We start from the raw sequence: 19,260 nt of genomic DNA, 5'->3' as shown, positions 1-19,260 counted from the left end.
TGAAATGGTTTCCACTTCACAGGTGTGCCTTACCAGGGTTAATTAGTGGAATTTCTTGCTTTATCAATGGGGTTGGGACCATCAGTTGTGTTGTGCAGAAGTCAGGTTAATACACAGCCGACAGCCCTATTGGACAACTGTTAAAATTCATATTATGGCAAGAACCAATCAGCTAAGTAAAGAAAAAGGAGTGGCCATCATTACTTTAAGAAATGAAGGTCAGTCAGTCTGGAAAATTGCAAAAACTTTAAATGTGTCCCCAAGTGCAGTCGCAAAAACCATCAAGCGCTACAACGAAACTGGCACACATGAGGACCGACCCAGGAAAGGAAGACCAAGAGTCACCTCTGCTTCTGAGGATAAGTTCATCCGAGTCACCAGCCTCAGAAATCGCAAGTTAACAGCAGCCCAGACCAGAGACCAGATGAATGCCACACAGAGTTCTAGCAGCAGACCCATCTCTAGAACAACTGTTAAGAGGAGACTGCGCGAATCAGGCTTTCATGGTCAAATAGCTGCTAGGAAACCACTGCTAAGGAGAGGCAACAAGCAGAAGAGATTTGTTTGGGCCAAGAAACACAAGGAATGGACATTAGACCAGTGGAAATCTGTGCTTTGGTCTGATGAGTCCAAATTTGAGATCTTCGGTTCCAACCGCCGTGTCTTTGTGAGACGCAGAAAAGGTGAACGGATGGATTCCACATGCCTGGTTCCCACTGTGAAGCATGGAGGAGGAGGTGTGATGGTGTGGGGGTGTTTTGCTGGTGACACTGTTGGGGATTTATTCAAAATTGAAGGCACACTGAACCAGCATGGCTACCACAGCATCCTGCAGCGACATGCCATCCCATCCGGTTTGCGTTTAGTTGGACGATCATTTATTTTTCAACAGGACAATGACCCCAAACACACCTCCAGGCTGTGTAAGGGCTATTTGACCAAGAAGGAGAGTGATGGAGTGCTGCGGCAGATGACCTGGCCTCCACAGTCACTGGACCTGAACCCAATCGAGATGGTTTGGGGTGAGCTGGACCGCAGAGTGAAGGCAAAGGGGCCAACAAGTGCTAAACACCTCTGGGAACTCCTTCAAGACTGTTGGAAAACCATTTCAGGTGACTACCTCTTGAAGCTCATCGAGAGAATGCCAAGAGTGTGCAAAGCAGTAATCAGAGCAAGGGTGGCTATTTTGAAGAAACTAGAATATAAAACATGTTTTCAGTTATTTCACCTTTTTTTGTTAAGTACATAACTCCACATGTGTTCATTCATAGTTTTGATGCCTTCAGTGAGAATCTACAATGTAAATAGTCATGAAAATAAAGAAAACGCATTGAATGAGAAGGTGTGTCCAAACTTTTGGCCTGTACTGTATATAAAAAATGACATATGCGTTCGGGAGAAGTGTATCTCTCTCACCATCACAGTATTTTGATGATTGGACCAATGGTTTGGGAATGGGAAGAACTTGTTAAATCTCCACTAAAAGAGGTCTCTTCTCTGTGTTCTGTCTGTCTCACTCTGCTCTTCTGCCAGGTGCACCTAGTTAATTACCATGGTAACCGCTGTCACACACAAACTCACAGAAACATGAAGGTGTGTCCGTGTCTACATCTTACATGCAGACATGACAGGGGCACAATCTCTATTTTAACCCTTTAGGTGCCAGAGTTTATTGAGGAAAATATTCCATTTTCATTTCAACATTTTAAAAGACCATATTAGATTTCATAAATCTCATTAAAACATTCAAATATTCAAATCATTCAAACTTTATTTTATTAAAGGCAGCTATTCAGTGTGGCGTCAGCTTTTCAACAAACTTTCAAACATTCAAATCATTCAAACTTTATTGTATTCAAGGCAGCATTGCAGCGTGGCTTCAGCTTGCAGCATTCACACCTGCAATTTCTTCAGAAATTGCTTCTCCAGTTATTATTGACTGTGAATGCTGAAAGCATTCAAACGCTATGTTCTTCTGTTACCAAAATTCTTTATTTTTCTTATTATTATTCTTCCGCCACATTTTTCAACATCAGTTATCTTCAACATACTTCAACCCATTCAAACCATTCAAACTTCTTCTGATTCAGCTTCATGAGGACATTGTCAGAAACGTTCAGATTTTTCCATAACGTTCATACTTTCCCAGGAATTCAACGTTAAAATTCCAATTCCTATTAAATCCAATGGAACAAAAACAGTTGGACCACTACTAGTTCCACAAACTTCAACCGATTCAAACCATTCAAACATGAAAACGTTCAGCTGAATTAGGACAAGACCGGAACGACTCTTCACATTCCTAACATTCATACTTTCCCAGATATTCTCAATTTCTCCCAAATCATTTTCCCATTGGGAATGATTTACGGAATCCTCAAAAATCTAAAAAGTTCACCTTTTTTGAAGCTGTAACTACCGATTCATACTTTCAGCTAGAAACTCCATTCAAAATGGAAAATATTCATCATTTTGCTGACTTTTTACATTTGACTCAACTTTTCAATCCCATTCAAACTTTCAAAAATATTCAGCATTTTCTGAAACTTTGTTATAATGGAAGTCAATGAGAAAATGCTTCAAACTCACTCATCTTCCCCCACACGGAAGAAACTCCATTCTAACTCTCAAAGGTTCACGCTGCTGTCCACTTTAAGGAACTAATTCAAATTTTCCATATCTCTTTTAGTTTTTCTACAAAGTCAGTTTATAAAACATGAAATTTTCAGCCTTTCTCAGACTTTATAATGGGTGTGTATTGCATGAGCTAGAGTGGGTGATGTCATTGCTAGAGTGGAGAGCAGCTGTGAACTCATCAAGAAATTTTCTCTTCAACTCACTCATACGGCCACAATTTTCACTGTACATACACAATTTATACCAAAAAACGTAGGAAAATTTGTCCTAGTCACAGAATTGTTGACATGGAATCTCTCACACGTACACATTTTTGCTGAGTGGTTCCAAAGCGAAAGGAGCGCTGATTTTTTTCTCATTCATTGGGAATGGGAAGGACTTTTTCGAGGAGTTCAATCCCATTATAAATAGCCTTTGCTGATCTGCTCTCATGAGCTCTGTCTGTGCCCCCCAGGTGCAGGCAAGTCATTAATCACCATGACAACGGCTGCACACACAGACACGCACACACAGCTCTCTTTGTGTGTCTCACCATCTTTAAAGGACAGATCACAGCAGCAGAATCTTCATTTGAAACAGCAAATACACATTATTAACCCCTAAAGTGCCAAAATGGGCTCTCTAGCGCCACCTAGGTGCTCTAAAATGGCTACTACGGCCCGTAGGAAGGTCGTAGAAAGATCAAACCAAAACTTGCGTGTTTGACTTACAAATCACGTGCTGACACCCATGACCTAAATCCAACAGGAAGTGAGCTATTCGCCCTTTCAAAGTAAGATTTCGCCTCAAACGTGCTCTTCTTTAAAAAACATTTCCTACACCGTTTATCATATCTGCTTCAAACTCGCACACATGACAGATCAACTCGTCCTAATCAGATATTCTGTATAACTTTGTCATTACTCGAATGGTTTGGATTTTATGGCCTCTTACATGTGATGTCTTAGAAAAACCTCCTGACGATTTTCGCGCCACCTAGACACACTAAAATGCCCACTGCGACCCGGACGAATGTCGTAGAAAGACAAAACCAAAACTGGCTTGTTCGTCTCATCAAGACGTACAAATCACATGCTGCAAGCCTTGACCTAAATCCAACAGGAAGTGAGCTATTTGCCCTTTCATAGTAAGATGTCATTTTTCAAAAATTCTCTTAGTAAAAAAATATTTCCTCCTACACCGTTTATCATATCAACTTCAAACATGCACACATGACAGACCAAGCCCTGCTAAACAATTCCTCTGAACAACTTTGTCTTTACTCGAACGGTTTGGATTTTATACCCTCTTAAAGGTGATATGTCACAAAACCTCTTGACAATTTTTGCACCACCTAAACACACTAAAATGACCACTGTGGCCTGGAGGAATGTTGTAGAAAGATCAAACCAAAACTGACTTCTTCATCTCATTGAGACCTATAAATCACACACTGACACCCCTGACCTAAATCCAATAGGAAATAAGCTTGTGCCTCTGAATGTAACATGAGCAAATGTGGAGAAATTGTCAGCTGTGAGCTAGACATTGTAAACTTGCGACCGAGATCGCATTTTTGACTCGACAAACATAAAAACTATATGTCTGCGTTTGGAACGAGTGTATCTCTCTGCTGGTATAATCAGATTGACAATTGAACCCATGGTTTGGGAATTGAAGGGAGGAGTTTGACACATTTTAAAGCCATCTCAATCCGCCTGCTCTCACAGCTTGTCCCTCACTCTCAGTGACAGACTCAGGATGTTTGAAGGGCAGGGGCGAAAAGGAAAAAAGGGCACCTAACACATGACATGGGGCCCCACTGGTGCGCAAAAAACTAAATTGGACCTCCTAAACATGCTCAAAAACTCACTAAAATTGGTACGCGTGTCAGGACTGGCGAAAACGTTGATAAAATGAAAATATTAACCCCAAAAGTGCCAAAATGGGCTCTCTAGCACCACATAGACACACAAAAATGGCCACTGCGGCCCGTAAAAATGTTGTAGAAAGATTAAACCCAAAGTGGCTTGTTCGTCTCATCAAGACCTACAAATCACGCACTCACACCCCTGACCTAAATCCAACAGGAAGTGAGCTAGTGCCTCTGAAAGCAACACAGCAAATGTAGAGAAATTCTCAGCTGTGAGCTAGAGTGGAGAGGGGTCTTAAATCGTCTAAAACTTTTGTCTTTATCTGTCTACGTGAGCTGGAGGCCGAAACGGCGTGAGTCCGAGGTCCGCCCCAACGCTGCTTGCAGCTTTAATTTTTGGATTGTGTCTGATGATTACTGCAAGGGGCTCAATACACAAAGCCAACAACAGAGAGCTCAGAGGGCAGCCTTGCCAAACACCACGGTACATACTGAAAGGGTGAGATCTGTCTGAATTAGTGAGGACTAATGCAGTCGGGTGCGCATAAAGCATTTCTACCCATTAACCAAAATTTTCGCAAAGGCCAAATTCTCTGATGGTTAACAGCATGTATTTCCAATCAACTTGATCAAATGCCTTGTGCGCATCAAGTGTAAGTACTGCAGATTTTGACTTATTTTGTTTACTGTATACAATATTTAGTAATCAACGGACATTCCTGGGAATAAACCCCACCTGGTCTGGCTGTATTATAGTTGCTATATGTTTATTCAATCTATTTGCTAAAATTTTTGTAAACACTTTGAGATCACTGCCGAGAAGGGCGATAGGCCGATAAGATCAGTCGGTCTGATCTTTATCTTTTTTCAAAATTAAAGAAATGTTTGCAGCATGTAATGTATCTGGTAATTTTTTATTGATTCTTTAAACATTCTCAGCAACAGAGGGGCCACATAGTCAATAAATGCTTTGTAGGAATCAATGCCAAAGCCATCAGGGCCAGGTGACTTTCCACTTGGAAATTCATATACGTAATAACCTCCTATAATGTAATTTCAACATTAAGTTCATTTTGCACATTGTAATATATTTTAGGAAGTGGGAGGGAGCGCAAAAATTGAAGAATATCCTCTTCTGCTGCAGAACTTTGGGATTTATATAAATTTTCATAATAATTTCTAAAGCACTTATTTATTTCAACAGCATCTGTAACAAGAGAGCTCATATGATTTATAATTTCGTGGATCTAGCTCTGCTAGCCTGCACACCTCGTAGCTGCCGTGAGAGCAGAGGGCCAGGTTTATCCCTCAACTCAAACTGTTCATGCCTTATTTTCAACAGTAAAGTATTAATTTGATGAGAGAGAATACTGTTATATTCATGTTTTAAATTAACAATCTCCTTTAAAGGGCCAGTGTGTAATATTTGGCATGGTTTATTGTCAAATCTGAATCTGAATCTGAATATTCTACCAATTAATTTGTCTATATAAGTGTATAATCACTATAAAATAAAATTTGTTTGGTTTTCGTAGCCTTATAATGCTTTTATATACATATATATAGCAAGGGCCTTGCTTTGGAGAGGTCGCCATCTTGCGCCGCCATGTATGTACAGCAGACCGAGCGGACAATCCAGCCAGCCAGAGAACGCGTTTCGCATGTATAAATAAACCAACGAAGACAGCGGAAGGAAGGAAGAAGGAGGAGGAAACAGCAGAGAGTGTTAGTAGTTCGTCGATAGAGAATAGTGAAAGGTTTTTTTAGTTATAAAGTTTGCGAATGGACCACACTTACCACGCAACAGGAGAGAATGAACCCAAACCGTCATCTGCGAGGAAAAGAAGACGCAGCTTCACTCCTTGTGATGCACTCTCTGCAGCGCTTTTCCTCCTGATGATATATCTCCCCAACGATGGCAGCACCGAATCCCATTCTGTGCAGCAAAATGGGAGCGGAGCATTCAGCCTCCCTTCTCGCCCGCTCAACATCCAAGACATGGAGTTCCTCATCTGTATGCTCCGGCTCAAACAGGTATGGCTCTGGGTCTGTGTCCGCTACAAGAAACTCTTCAAAATCGCGTTCAAAGTCGTCCATTGCAGCTACTATAGTCTGGAGATATTGCTAGGCTAAATAAACAGCTGAGCTCCGTTTACAGGCTAAGCTGTCAGTCAGTGTGCGGCCTGGAGATTGGTGGAGCAGAGAGGGGAGGGGGCAAAGCGATGGATAAGAAGTACCCGCTAGGTACTGTAAACGAGTATGTGTGTATGGAGTGTGTGTGTTACGCTAGAAGAGTCAGAGTTTTACCCCCTGGAGTGTTACCGGAGTTTTTGGAGTGCTCAAATAAACTGGCCTTTTTCCCGAACGCTACTCTGGTCTCTTGCTCGTGAATGATTCATTACAATATTGTAACATGTAGATTTCTAAATAAACATTCACCTCATCGCTAGATAGACCTACTCCTGAAAAACACGTGTCTGCGCAAGGTTTTTTGTCCCTACAAGGCCACCGTCATTTACCCGACGGGAGGGGTGAGTGAGTGAGCCCTGCAATCTAGAATTTGACCACTGATGTCACTGTTTTCAACAGTTTTCAACCCATTTTACACAGTTGCCCTTTAATAACGATAAAGATGGAGCCTCTCGATACTGTTTTTCAAGTAGGGAAAGCTGGGGATTTATAACTGATAACCTTTATCTCCTCTGTTTTTTTTTTTATTTTTTTTATGCAGCTTCATAGGATAAAACAAAAACTTTTAGTACAACCTTGAAAGCTTCCCGTAAAGTCGAGTCTGAGACATCGCCTGTATCGTTAAAAGCTAAATAGTCCTTTATTGAGAGTGAGCATTTCTCCAAAAATATTTTGTCATTGAGAAGACTTGGGTTAAATCGCCAATTATAGTGTGTTTTTTTCCATCCAAAGTCCATACCTATAGTAACAGGGCTGTGGTCTGAGATTAGGATGTTGTGATATTTAGATGACTTGGTAATTGCTGTTAGCTTAGAATCAATTAGAAAATAGTTAATGCTTGTGTATGTGTTGTGAACTTGTGAAAAGAAAGAATAATCTTTCTCTGTGGGATTGTGAATCCTCCAGATATCAGTCAAATTGAGTGCCTTCATCATTGTGGAGTCTCAAGGACTAACTGGGCGTGATGAAGACCTGTCCAAAAAAGTATCTAAAACATCATTTAAATCACCACCTGCAATCAAGTTGATTGTTGCTAGATTGGGTATTAAATGGGAGACCCCCCGGAAGAAACCAGGATTGTCAAAATTTGGTGCATATAAATTAAGGAAGGTAACGTGAACAGTCAAAATAGTGCCAGTCACAATTATAAAACGACCATTTGGGTCAGTTTTAGTTGAAGTACGTTGGAAGGGAATACTCCTTTTAATTAAAATTGCCACACCATGTGCTTTAGTTGCAAAAGTTGACTGAAAAATTTGTCCATCCAGCTACACCTAAGTTTTAAGGCCTCCGTGTGTTTAATATGCGTCTCTTGTAAAAACAAGATATCAGCATGCAAATCAGGCAAGAGAGAGAATATCTTGGCTCTTTTGGATGGGTCCCAGATAGCATACATACATCTGGCCGACGTCGGCCTAAGGACGACACATCAGCCCTTAATTTATAACGTCTGACAAGCGTCGGCCGCATAGGTGGATATCTTTAAATTTAATACTCTTTTGTCCCAGCTCATCAAACGTCTCTGTTACGTCGGCTTTAGGTCGGCCCATACCTGCCCACATACGGAAGTCGCCACGGAAGGCGGAATTTCATCTCCGCGGTCTTTGTTTGGAACTGAGCTCGCAGGTCGCAGCATATCACCGCAGTTGGTTTCAGGTAAGCTAATTGGAATAAGTTAGCAGAAACTAGCTATGTTGTTTATTCTGTGACCGTTAAAAGAGGTTCCTGGTGAGTGATGAGGCACGACTTATATAGCACAGGTCCCCACCAGCTAACGTTATCTTTCGTTAGCTGTTAGCTAGTTTAGCTCATGTTAGCTAACAGACTACAGCTGTGGTGTTTTCATTTCATTTTCCCTAGTTGACGTTATCTATTTATCTGGTTATCGTGAGCGCTCGTTTTGGGTTAAAGTGGAAGTGCCCGGAGCTCCCGGGCCCGAGCTTGAGATTTGGGATCCACTCACCTATGGTGCCACCCGGCCTGACCTCCGTGGCCCTCCCTGGACGGATGCTCAAGTGTGGGGGAAAGCAGCAGAGAGGACCGCAGAGGTCTGGCCAAGTGGGCTGACACTGTGTATCCCAGAATGGGTGTTCAAGTGTGGGTGAGAGGAGCGGAGAGGACCACGGAGGTCAGGCCAGGTGGGTCGACACTGTGCATCCCAGAACTGGTGCTCAAGTGTGGGTGAGAGGAGCAGAGAGGACCGGCAATGGTAATGTATAGTTATCTGGGCTTCATCAATCAAATTATGCGTTACTGCCCAACACTGATTATAACTATTTTATAAGAAAGTAGTATTTGGGTATAGCAAAAAAATAAAAATAAACTTCAGGTTGCAGCCTCTGCTCGGAAAATTAAACGGTCCTAAAACTGCGGTCCTGAAACTGCAGCCTCCGGTACTGCAGCTTTACCTTACTCGATTTTGCGGCTCCGTGTGAATGTAGATCGTTTCAATAACATCGGCATATAAACACGGAAGTTTTCTAAAACGCAAAGGACAGATGTTTCTGTTTTTAGAGAAACCGTTGTCGTCTAAACAGGGCCATAGTGAAGTTTAAGGATGCATTCAGGATGTTGTTAATGTGATTTTATGGGCAATTTATCAGTCGAGGTCTCCTCTGCAAAGCAAACTGACCCAGTGGCTACAGGTTATAGCGCAGTTTTGAAACCACTGTTTTTCCGAGATGAAGGACTGATTGTTGAGCTGCTGTTAACAGTTAACGGAGTTAACGGATCCCGTTGTTTCACTGTTTCAACACTAAATTAAGCACAGTGACGGACCCAAACCCTTCAATCTGGCTAAAAGACAGCTAAAATGCTAAAAAAAATAAATAAAAATTCAGTGGTGAAGTTTTTGATTTGTTTCTTAAAGTGCTTATCATCTTTTCTGTCTCTTGCAGGCTGCCAGGAGAAGCGGACTGGCCGTCAGATATTGTTTGTGGAAATTTGAAAATAAAGTTTCTCAAATTGACTTTTGTCTCTTCACTGTGCACACTTACACATGAAATAGGGTAACAGTTAGCTATTTTTGAATGTTAGCATTGATTTCTTACATTGGATGGTGAAATATTTATAGTTTGAAAGGTCCGACCTAAATGAATAAAGGTGTTAGTTAAAGCAGCTGTGCAGAACTTTTTACCATTTATAAAACTGTCCCTAGTTTGTATTACCCCCCCTTTGAAGATCCGCATATTTATTTGAACCCAACAGCGACAAAAAAGCCTTTCTCTATATGACTATTTAGCGTAGCCTCGGTCGGGTTGGACAAAGCGGAAGTCAGCAAACCAGAACACGGCACCCAGAGGCGGAAGTAAGTCTGCACGCCCACAGCGTCCCACAGCCATTAAACCGTAGTAGAAGTAGGAGCCGTGTTTACGAGTAGGATTTAAAAAACAGGTTAAATGACATGTAGTAGGGAGTAGTGAATGATTTCGGACACATTGCACACTCTTGTACAGGAGGTGGTGGTATGCACCTGGAAGTTGTTTGTGATCCGCCAATAAATTGAGAGAAGAAGAAGAGCCGTGTTTACAGAGTGTTCTTTGAGTATGCGGTACGCAACGCGCATTGCTGAACACATAACAGTTTTACCAGATGTATCTATAAGGACTTGGTTGTACTTTCGATGTCATGGTGGATATAGAAGGAGCACCATCTAAAAGAAAAAGAACAGAAGAAGGCTAAACGGGACGGTGATAGGGCTCGAGCCCAAACGCATGTAAACCTCGGTCAGGCATTCACCAAATGGAGAGAGCTGAGAGATATGAAAGGTTTTAAAACTGATCCCCAGTTGGACCTTTTCCTAATCAACAGGTATGTAATTTTTGTTTTTATTTAGAGAATATACCGCAACTTGTTAGACATTGTTTCACTTCAATATATGATGACATGGAAGTCATAAACAAGCTAAATGTAACGTTAGCTGATGTGAACCGCTTTTGTCTAGTAACGTTACAACAAACGCCAAAAAATTATCTGTGACTGTGACCATGAACACAAATATACAGCAGGCAGTTGTCCTCAGTTTATAAGAAATTCAGAGCTACACCAGAACCCCCGTGGCCCAATTGTTGAAAAACGCTCGCTAAAGTGCCCTCTTGGACCTCTTGGTCCAATGTTTTCACAATGAAAAAAATGATAAAATTACACTAAAATGATGTATAACAAAGCTTTCATACAGCTTTGCACACACATTACTCTTGGATAGATTACTCGCGAATGCAGGGTCACACAGAAATGCCACGCATATCACATGAAAGCGCAGGGCTGGAGTTTTCCAGTGATACCACAGACATCATTGTGCTGTCATCCCATCACGCTATAAATATAAATACAATCCATGATACAGATCTTGTTATCAGTCACTTCATATAGTGAGGAATAATATTATTACTATTTTTCTGTTATCTTAGGTGTAAATATTGCATGTTTCTTTCAGATAAAACACATTTTTGACTTGTGAATGAGTCAATGGAATTTCTTGCAATAATGAAAAAATGCTGGAAATCACGTCCGCCTGGCACAACCACATGTTTTGGACAACTGTGAAGTGACAGAATCTCCCAGCATCATGGTTCTTATATTGCCAGATTCCAGAGAGTCTCCCCTCTTCATATATGGCAGATTATGTTAACTTCCAACTTGCTATGGTGAGATACATGTAAAAATGTAATAATTTAGTAACACGGATTTGTTTTTTTTCATTGCTATAAAAATGTATATAAAATAAAAAATATACACAGCAGTGCAGGCAGGCCTGTGTAGCCTAAGTGCATACATAAGTCATACCACATCCGTAGCGTTGGTGGTGTCCGGGTCACTCGGCGCTTCCAGCTGCTGCAGGCTGCATGTGTTCATCAACATAGGTGGCTGCCTTCTTTGGTGATTCAAATGTTTTGGTATGTCCAGCATGAGTGAAAGTCAGACGCGCAGGAAACAAAAACCCATGGCGGATACCAGCTTCCTTGAGTTTCAGTCGAATGGCATCAAACTCCTTGCAGTCCATCACCTCTGCTGTGATGTCCAGAAAGATCCTGATGCGCTGCCCATCATAGTTTAGCGAACCCTCATTGCGAGCTACCCGGATTATCTCCTCTTTCACTGTGTCACGGTGTATCCTGGCAATCATGGTTCGTGGCCTGTTGCTTGGTGGGCAGATGCAGTGTGTACAATTCACTTTAATTCCCTGGGGGGAAACATTCAACTCCCAGGAGTATGGGTAGCAAGGCAGACACAAATGCAGTTGGAGAGCCTCTTTCAATTTTCTCAGGCAGGCCCACAATTTTAATATTTTGTCTCCTCGAGCGGCCCTTCAGATCGTTCACTTTGGCTTTCAAGAGTTTATTTTGTGCACACAGCTCACCGTAACTTTTTTCAAACTCGACCAGACGTCCACCAAACTCTCCGTGCCATTCTTCCAGGTTGATAATGCGGGAGGTATTGGCAGCGACAGCATTTTTAACCCCAGCGAGAGTTGTCTCCAAGTTGTCGAACCTCGTGTTCATGGAGTTTTCCATCCGTCTAATGGCCTTCAGGATGGGCGACAGGGAGGCATCCTCCTCTGGTGTGTCTGTTTGGCCACACCCAGGGCTAGTCGAGCCAGGTGAGTTAGCGTTAGCTGACTCGGTCAGCGGGTTATCTTCGATCTCAGAAGGAGACTCGTGGGCTTTCTGGGTCGGTTTCTTTTTTGGAGTTTTATAAACCAGTTTCACCATCAAAAAGTGCAAAAAAATGAGTGTTAAATATTTATATCAAGTTAGGGTGGAGCAGCTGATAAAAAAACACAACCTACTACATCGCTGGCTCTCTAGCACCCCAGTTGTATTGTATTCTTTTTACAAGCTGCTTACTTGTATGTGTTCACACATGGGATCAAAATACTAAATCCCACTGTGAAGTCCATAGGCCTGTCATTATTAAAGGAAGTCTTGTAAGTTTTTTTTTATTTTATTTTACCTACTGTGTTAGCCTGAAAACCAGACAAATCTGTGAGCTCATGTTTTATTTGCTCTGACAGATTTGTCTGGTCCCGCTCCTGTTCAAACAGATTTCCACTCAACACTCAACCTGGTCAGTCACAGTTTATCTAACATGGGGCAGGTCTGGTAAAATGACTGACAACTTGCGAAACCTTTGCTCTTAATGCAAATACATAATTTCTTCATTTCTCAGTCATGCACCCCTGCTCCAGGGACAGGACAAGGAGCATAAACTGAGCTTAGTAAAGAGGAGCTCCACTGAAGCAAAAACAATCAAGATGGCTCTGGAACTTTCTGCTGAAGTACTATTGTCAAATCTGATGGCAAAAATGGCAACACTTGTTCACAGACATGTTGACAATGCTACACCATGACAGCTATTCTGCATGCTGAATTCTGTTTATATTTGTCCATTGCTCAGCATTACCTAACTTTTTGTGTTGATCTGATTGGTTGTGGGTCTCTCCATCTGGCCAATGATAACGCCCCTTGAAAATCAAAAATTAACTGAGGGCTTCCAGACTAATTTGCATTTTCAAATTGGTTTGGTGATACATCACTATGTGTTTACCTTGAGAAAGGGGAAGCGGGCAAGCATGTTAGCCATCCTCTCAGCATTTTGTCCTTCATTAAGGAAGTCCAGTTCTAATGGCATGTTCTTCTTTGCCTCTTCCACCAACCACATGAAAGCAAAGTCTGGGAAGAGCCAATGGACCACCCTCAACAGTACCTACAAAATCACAAATCAGGATGAGTAAAGTACAAGAAAACAAACATGTACATGTGCAGTGATGTCCTGTCAATGGCTGACATTTTATATCAGTGTGTACCAGGACAAATGTACTTGATGGGATTCTGTATTGAAAGGACCTGGAAAGTCAAGTCTGAGGACAGAAAGCTGCTGTTAAACAGCTCTATGTACCGTCCTTTAAGACCTCAAATTGTGCTGTGCTTCTGTCCAAATTGTTCAGATGTGTTTAACCACCTGTGAAAAAGGCACTCCAAATTTTACACACATGGATCAGTTTGTCAGTCAAGGTTGGTGCCACACGGTCTATGAAAACGGGCATGAAATGTTTTATGTGGCTTGAAGGAGTTTTGTCAAATTTGATGGTGTTTTAAAGGTTGTCTCAGCTTGGGCTTAAAGCAAATTTATTGCCAGACAAAAATGTTGACTTAAGATGATTCCACGAAAACCCTGATTGTGTCAAATCTAAACACTTCTCATTTTCTACATTATCTTTATATGACAACTAGAGAATGGTTAAAGGACATTTTCACTGTTATTTCACTGTTATACAATACCAGTCAAGTGACAATATGGACATAGAAACCATTTTTGCTTGGTGCAGTCACTCATCCTGTTCATAGAATTCACTTAAATTCACCTAAAATGTCTATCCAAGGCATGCCCTAAGTAAATTCAAGGCTGTTCTTGTTCCATGTGTAGTACATGTACATGGTCTCATTTGAAAGGTAACAAGTGTTTTTCCCAACATTCAGAATCACTGTAAGTGCTTCTGTCCTTGAGTTATATAAGTTTCAACACACTGAAATAAAAGGTTTTTATCTATACCTGAATATTTTATTTTAAAAAAAGCTGCATATGAGTAGAACTTAGACTTACTGGGAACATAGCATAAAGCTTTACCCAGTCCAGAATTGTAAGTAAATAAAAATATCACCAAAAAAAATGTTTTCCTCAGGTTTTTTTCACCACAACAGTCCAGCACATTGCCTACATCATTGCAGACGCTGCGTCAAACTGCCTATCCATCTCGTGTTCCATTTTACTCTCACTTGTGAACAAGACCCTGACATATTTGTAATCCTTTGCTCGGAGCAGTAACTGTCCCAACCCAGAGAGGGCAATCCACTGTTTTCCAGTTAAGGACCATGGCCTTAGACTTGGAGGAGATGTTCCCAAGTGAGGATAAAATGGAGCATTAAATGGACAGGCAGTTTGGTGGGGTGTCAGCAGTGATACGGATGCTGAACAGGATCATCATGGTGAAAAGCAAGCTGAGCTAGAAGGTAAAGCTCTTATTTTTACTGGTCCATCTATGACCCAACCCACACCTATATGGTCACGAGCTTTGGGTAGTGACTGAAACAATGAGCTTGCAGATACAAGCAGCTAAAATGAGTTTCTTTGTACATCCAACATGCTAGCACACATTTGACAGCATCACCCAAATGGGCCAATCAACAGGATGAGGAAAATTCACAGCTTTTATTTTCCAGCTTTTATATGGAAAAGCAGAATGGGATACAATGTAGACACTGTAGACATGTGAATGTGAACATATTGAACAGGCTAATGCACAATACAACATCATCCAGTTGTGCCGATCTCCAGCACCCTTCTCTAATATATCCTATAATGACAAGACACAAAAACTTTGAGGGGTATTTTTTCTGGTGGTGCACTGACAGAGGTGGTTTAGTGTAGATGAATGAAAAATGAAGACAGTGAACAGTTTATTTTGGGTGGTAACACATTACGTTACAATGTAAACTTAATAAACTAACTGACATCCCATTGGTTAAGCATTAAATTTATTTGCCGTTGCTAAAACAGTGATATATATTGCTGTTTGGTTTTGTTTTTTAAATTTTATTGCGTAATGCAGTGATAACAGAGCAAGTAAAAACAGATGCAGAGACATGTAGACGATTAAGGAAGAAGATTACATGAAGTAAGAAAAAGGGAGATTCAGAGATTCCGTGATTTGAGTTTGTTCATGACTTTATGACTTTAAGACTTGTTTGTAGAAAACAAGTGTCGCACACTCTTGCGCCATATGCACTTCTTTTATTTTGATGACAGTTCAGCCTTTGGGCCGCCTTCAAGATCAACAAGCATATTGAGACACAGGTACACTTATCTGTTATATGTACCACACCTTTGTTACACACCTGATGCCGATTAGGTGATCATGCTACACCATTAGGTTGAGAAAATCACAGTCACATATACAGTCACACAGCTGACAGTGGTTAGATAATCATGCCACAGCATTAAGCTGAACAAAGAAACAGTTTTGAAGCCCTCAATAATTCAATACCTTTAAACCAAAATGTTGTCAGGAGCTACAGACAATCACACACAGTATGTATATATATATATATATATATATATATATATATATATATATATATATATATATGTATATATATATATATATATATATATGTCTAAGTTGGATGACTTAATGTTGATTTTTTTTTTTTTTAAATTGAGGATGAGTGATGTATTGCTGTAATGTATTACTTTTGTAACTTGTTACCTCCAACACTGGTTGTTAAGAGAGAATAACATGCATCATATTTGAGGCCAGTAAGTCATAATGTCTGTGTCTCCACTGTGACACCACAACATTTCATTTATTTCTGTAGTTCAGTAGTTCAACATTTACGGACTCACCTCCATCACCACTATGTCCTTGGAGCTCTGTTTCTGGACTTTGGGGTGTTGGACCTTGATGGCCACTGTCCTCCCATCATGCAGCACAGCCTTGTGGACCTGGGCTAAGGAGGCTGCACCCTGAGGCTTCTCCTCAAAGGTGACAAATAACTCTGACAGCTGCAGAAGAGAGATAGGGATGCAGAAGAAAAGAGTGGGAGAGAAAACGGTGTGGAGTTGGGAATAGGATCATCAATCTGACCATCTGTCTTTACAAGTTATTGTAAGTCACTGTACAGCCACAGAGAGGTGGACATGGGGGCATAAATGTGATTTATTCTTTCAAGTTCTGCTTTGGCCAAGTATGGATTTGTAATGTCATGGCAATAACAGCAAATCAGCTGAAATGTGATGAGCTGATGATGCAATAATGTAATGATGATGCCTGTATTAAGTTTGTTTTTGAGATAACTGACCTGAAGCAAAACTGAATGAGACTAAGAGGGGACCAAAAATGTGTTAATAATGAGAACAGAGGGGTGGGGGACTGAAACACAGTTTACAACCAGATGACAGGGATTTTCATTGACACTATTGGTGTGTCTCAAATCACGTGCTTCAGTTAGTACACTCCCATGCAGTATACTATGTGCATTATGTACTTATTGGCGTAGTATGCAAATTTCGACAGCGTAGTGTTGTGCCTAATTGTAACCGGCCAATGGAGCATTAATGCCACTATTTGCCTGGCCTCCAAACATAGCAAAATAGCATTTGCATTTGCATTTGCGTTATCGTTCGCGGTACCAAATCATTACAGACTGCTAAATTAACCCAATAAACATACTGCTGGCTTATTTCTGACAGAATAGTGGTGCTCAGTGCAAAAAACACATGTGTAACTTAAATTTGTACAATGCAGCAACATTCACGGTCGCACAGTCCTTGGCCCCCATTTCCAGTTTGAAAAGTGGTCCCTCCCCTTCCGCTACGTAGCCAAGATGGCGACTATTGAGGGCGAGAAGTGTCCATATTTCCACACTCAACTTCTTGATCGTTTTGAGTGCACCATCCGGGTACTCATAGTGCACTGCATTTTTCCATACTTCTCAGCGTGAACGCACTTATGCACTCAAAATATTAAGTGTATGTACAGAAGTATGCGATTTGAGACACAGCATATAATATGACTACAATGAATTTTCAAATCGTGGTCCTCACAGGGTTCCCACACATTTTTTAATGGACAAAATTTTTCCAGTACTTTTCAAGGACACATACTAACATTTCCATGACCATTCACAACATATAACACAAACAGATTTGTATAGTACACTTTATGCCAAATGTTAATTATGTTATCATAGGCAGTCCGCAGACAGGGGAGCAGGAGAGCTCCCACAGTGGGGGAGTGACAGTCGACAGTTCAGTTGTTGGTAAATTTTTTCAAAAAACAAAAAAAACAAAAGAGCATCATACTTTCATACTACCATGCACTACTTCCGGAGCAGTTAAAACAAAACTCAAAACTGTGGTACACTTTTTAAGTTTTAGTTTTCCTCAGTATTTTAAGATTTTTTTTAGTTTCAAAATAACAAAAAAGGAAAAGGGCACCCTGCACGGTCAGTACTTAGTTGTGCCCCCTTTGGCAAGTATCAAGTCTTCTAAATGCATTTGTTGCCAGCTGAGAGTCTTTCAATTAATGTTTGAGGTATTTTCACCCATTCTTCCAGCAAAAGGCTTCTAGCTCTATGAGATTCTTGGGTCGTCCTGCATGCACTGCTCTTGTGAGGTCTATCCACAGACTTTTAATGATGTTTAGGTGGGGGACTGTGACAGCCATCCGCTTGTGCCTCTTGAGGTAGTCCATTGTGGATTTCGAAGCATGTTTAGGATCAATGGGCCTCATTGACAAACAGTGCGTACGCACAAATCTGTGCTTAAACTGTGCGTACGATCGTTTACGCACAAATCCGGGATTCACCAATATTTTCTTACCCGAATTTGTTCTTACTCTGCGAACAAATTTAGAACTGCCTCAGACCATGCATACATACAAATGAGGAAGGACAAACTTACTTAGAAAATACAAACACATACCTTTTAAGTACATGCAGAGCCTATAAAACCACATTATTTAAAAAGAGATTTAATTAACATTTATTTAAAATCATTAATTTACTAATATATTGGCCAAATGTATTAAGTAACCATGAAATTGACACAATTTCACCCTCATCATTGTGACATTTAAAATATTCAAAGATAACAGTCCTAGTTTACAAAGGAATATATGAGAATATACATTTCAAAATGTAGGCCTAACAGTTTTGGCTTTCATTTAACTGTTCTGGCCTATAATGATCACCCACTCCCAACAATTTCTTGTGCCATGAAATTACGCATCTGTGGCCAAAGGCAATTGATTAATTGGTAGCATGTTAAAGGGTATGCAGGGTATATAAACAATTCTGATTCACCTGAGCAAGTGTTAAGATGGCATATCTAGCCTTGCTAGAGGATATTGCAGCCTGTGCCCTGAGGAGAGAGCGCATAATCAGGGACCAACACAACACGTTTGAGGAATATGATGAATGGCTTATCAGCCGTTTCTGATTACCAAGGCATGTGCTACTGCAACTATGCGATTCTCTGGAGCATCTAAATCACCCGACACACCGTTCTCATCCAATACCTCATCAGGTGCAAGTCCTGACCACCCTCAGTTTCCTGGCTATAGGTACATTTCAGAGAGAAATAGCAGACCAGGCTGGGATTTCGCAACCCTCTCTGAGCCATGTCATCCCACGGGTATTAAATGGCATTCTAAGGCTATTGCCTGAATATATCAAATTCCCATATGATGAACATAATCAGACCGATGTGAAGAGGGGGTTCCATGGCGTAGCTGGAATGCCAAATACAATTGGCGCAATAGACTGTATCCATGTGTGCATCAAAGCTCCATCGATTGGCTCAATGCAATACATGAACAGATAAAAACTATCACTCCATCAACATGCAGATGATCTGTAATGCCGACTGCCATATTCTTAACGCTGTGGCCCGCTGGCCAAGAGGCACCCACGACTCATTTATTTTGCAAAACAGTACAGTGGGAATGCGTTTGGAGGCAGGGGCTATGAGAAGTAGATGGCATGTTGGTGAGCATCTTTTGTTCTAGTCTTTTATTTCAATTG

At 41.0% G+C, this 19,260-nt stretch overlaps 1 protein-coding gene across 9 annotated transcripts in view; it reads right to left on the bottom strand.

Annotated features, from left to right (window-relative positions):
• The window catches only part of adck1 (aarF domain containing kinase 1), a 416,484-nt gene that overhangs the window by 203,666 nt on the left and 193,558 nt on the right, over positions 1-19,260 (bottom strand). For all 9 annotated transcript variants that reach the window (XM_049596288.1, XM_049596287.1, XM_049596291.1 and 6 more), the window contains 2 exons: positions 16,082-16,240; positions 13,226-13,384 (listed from right to left, as the gene is read on the bottom strand). In XM_049596288.1, the coding sequence (XP_049452245.1) occupies positions 13,226-13,384; positions 16,082-16,240 (318 nt within the window). The remainder of the gene's footprint in view (positions 1-13,225; positions 13,385-16,081; positions 16,241-19,260) is intronic.

The sequence above is a fragment of the Epinephelus fuscoguttatus genome, linkage group LG14, assembly GCF_011397635.1.
Source record: "Epinephelus fuscoguttatus linkage group LG14, E.fuscoguttatus.final_Chr_v1".
NCBI lineage: Eukaryota > Metazoa > Chordata > Actinopteri > Perciformes > Serranidae > Epinephelus > Epinephelus fuscoguttatus.
Note: the sequence above shows the minus strand (reverse complement) of the source record. Positions and strands in the feature narration are given on the sequence as shown.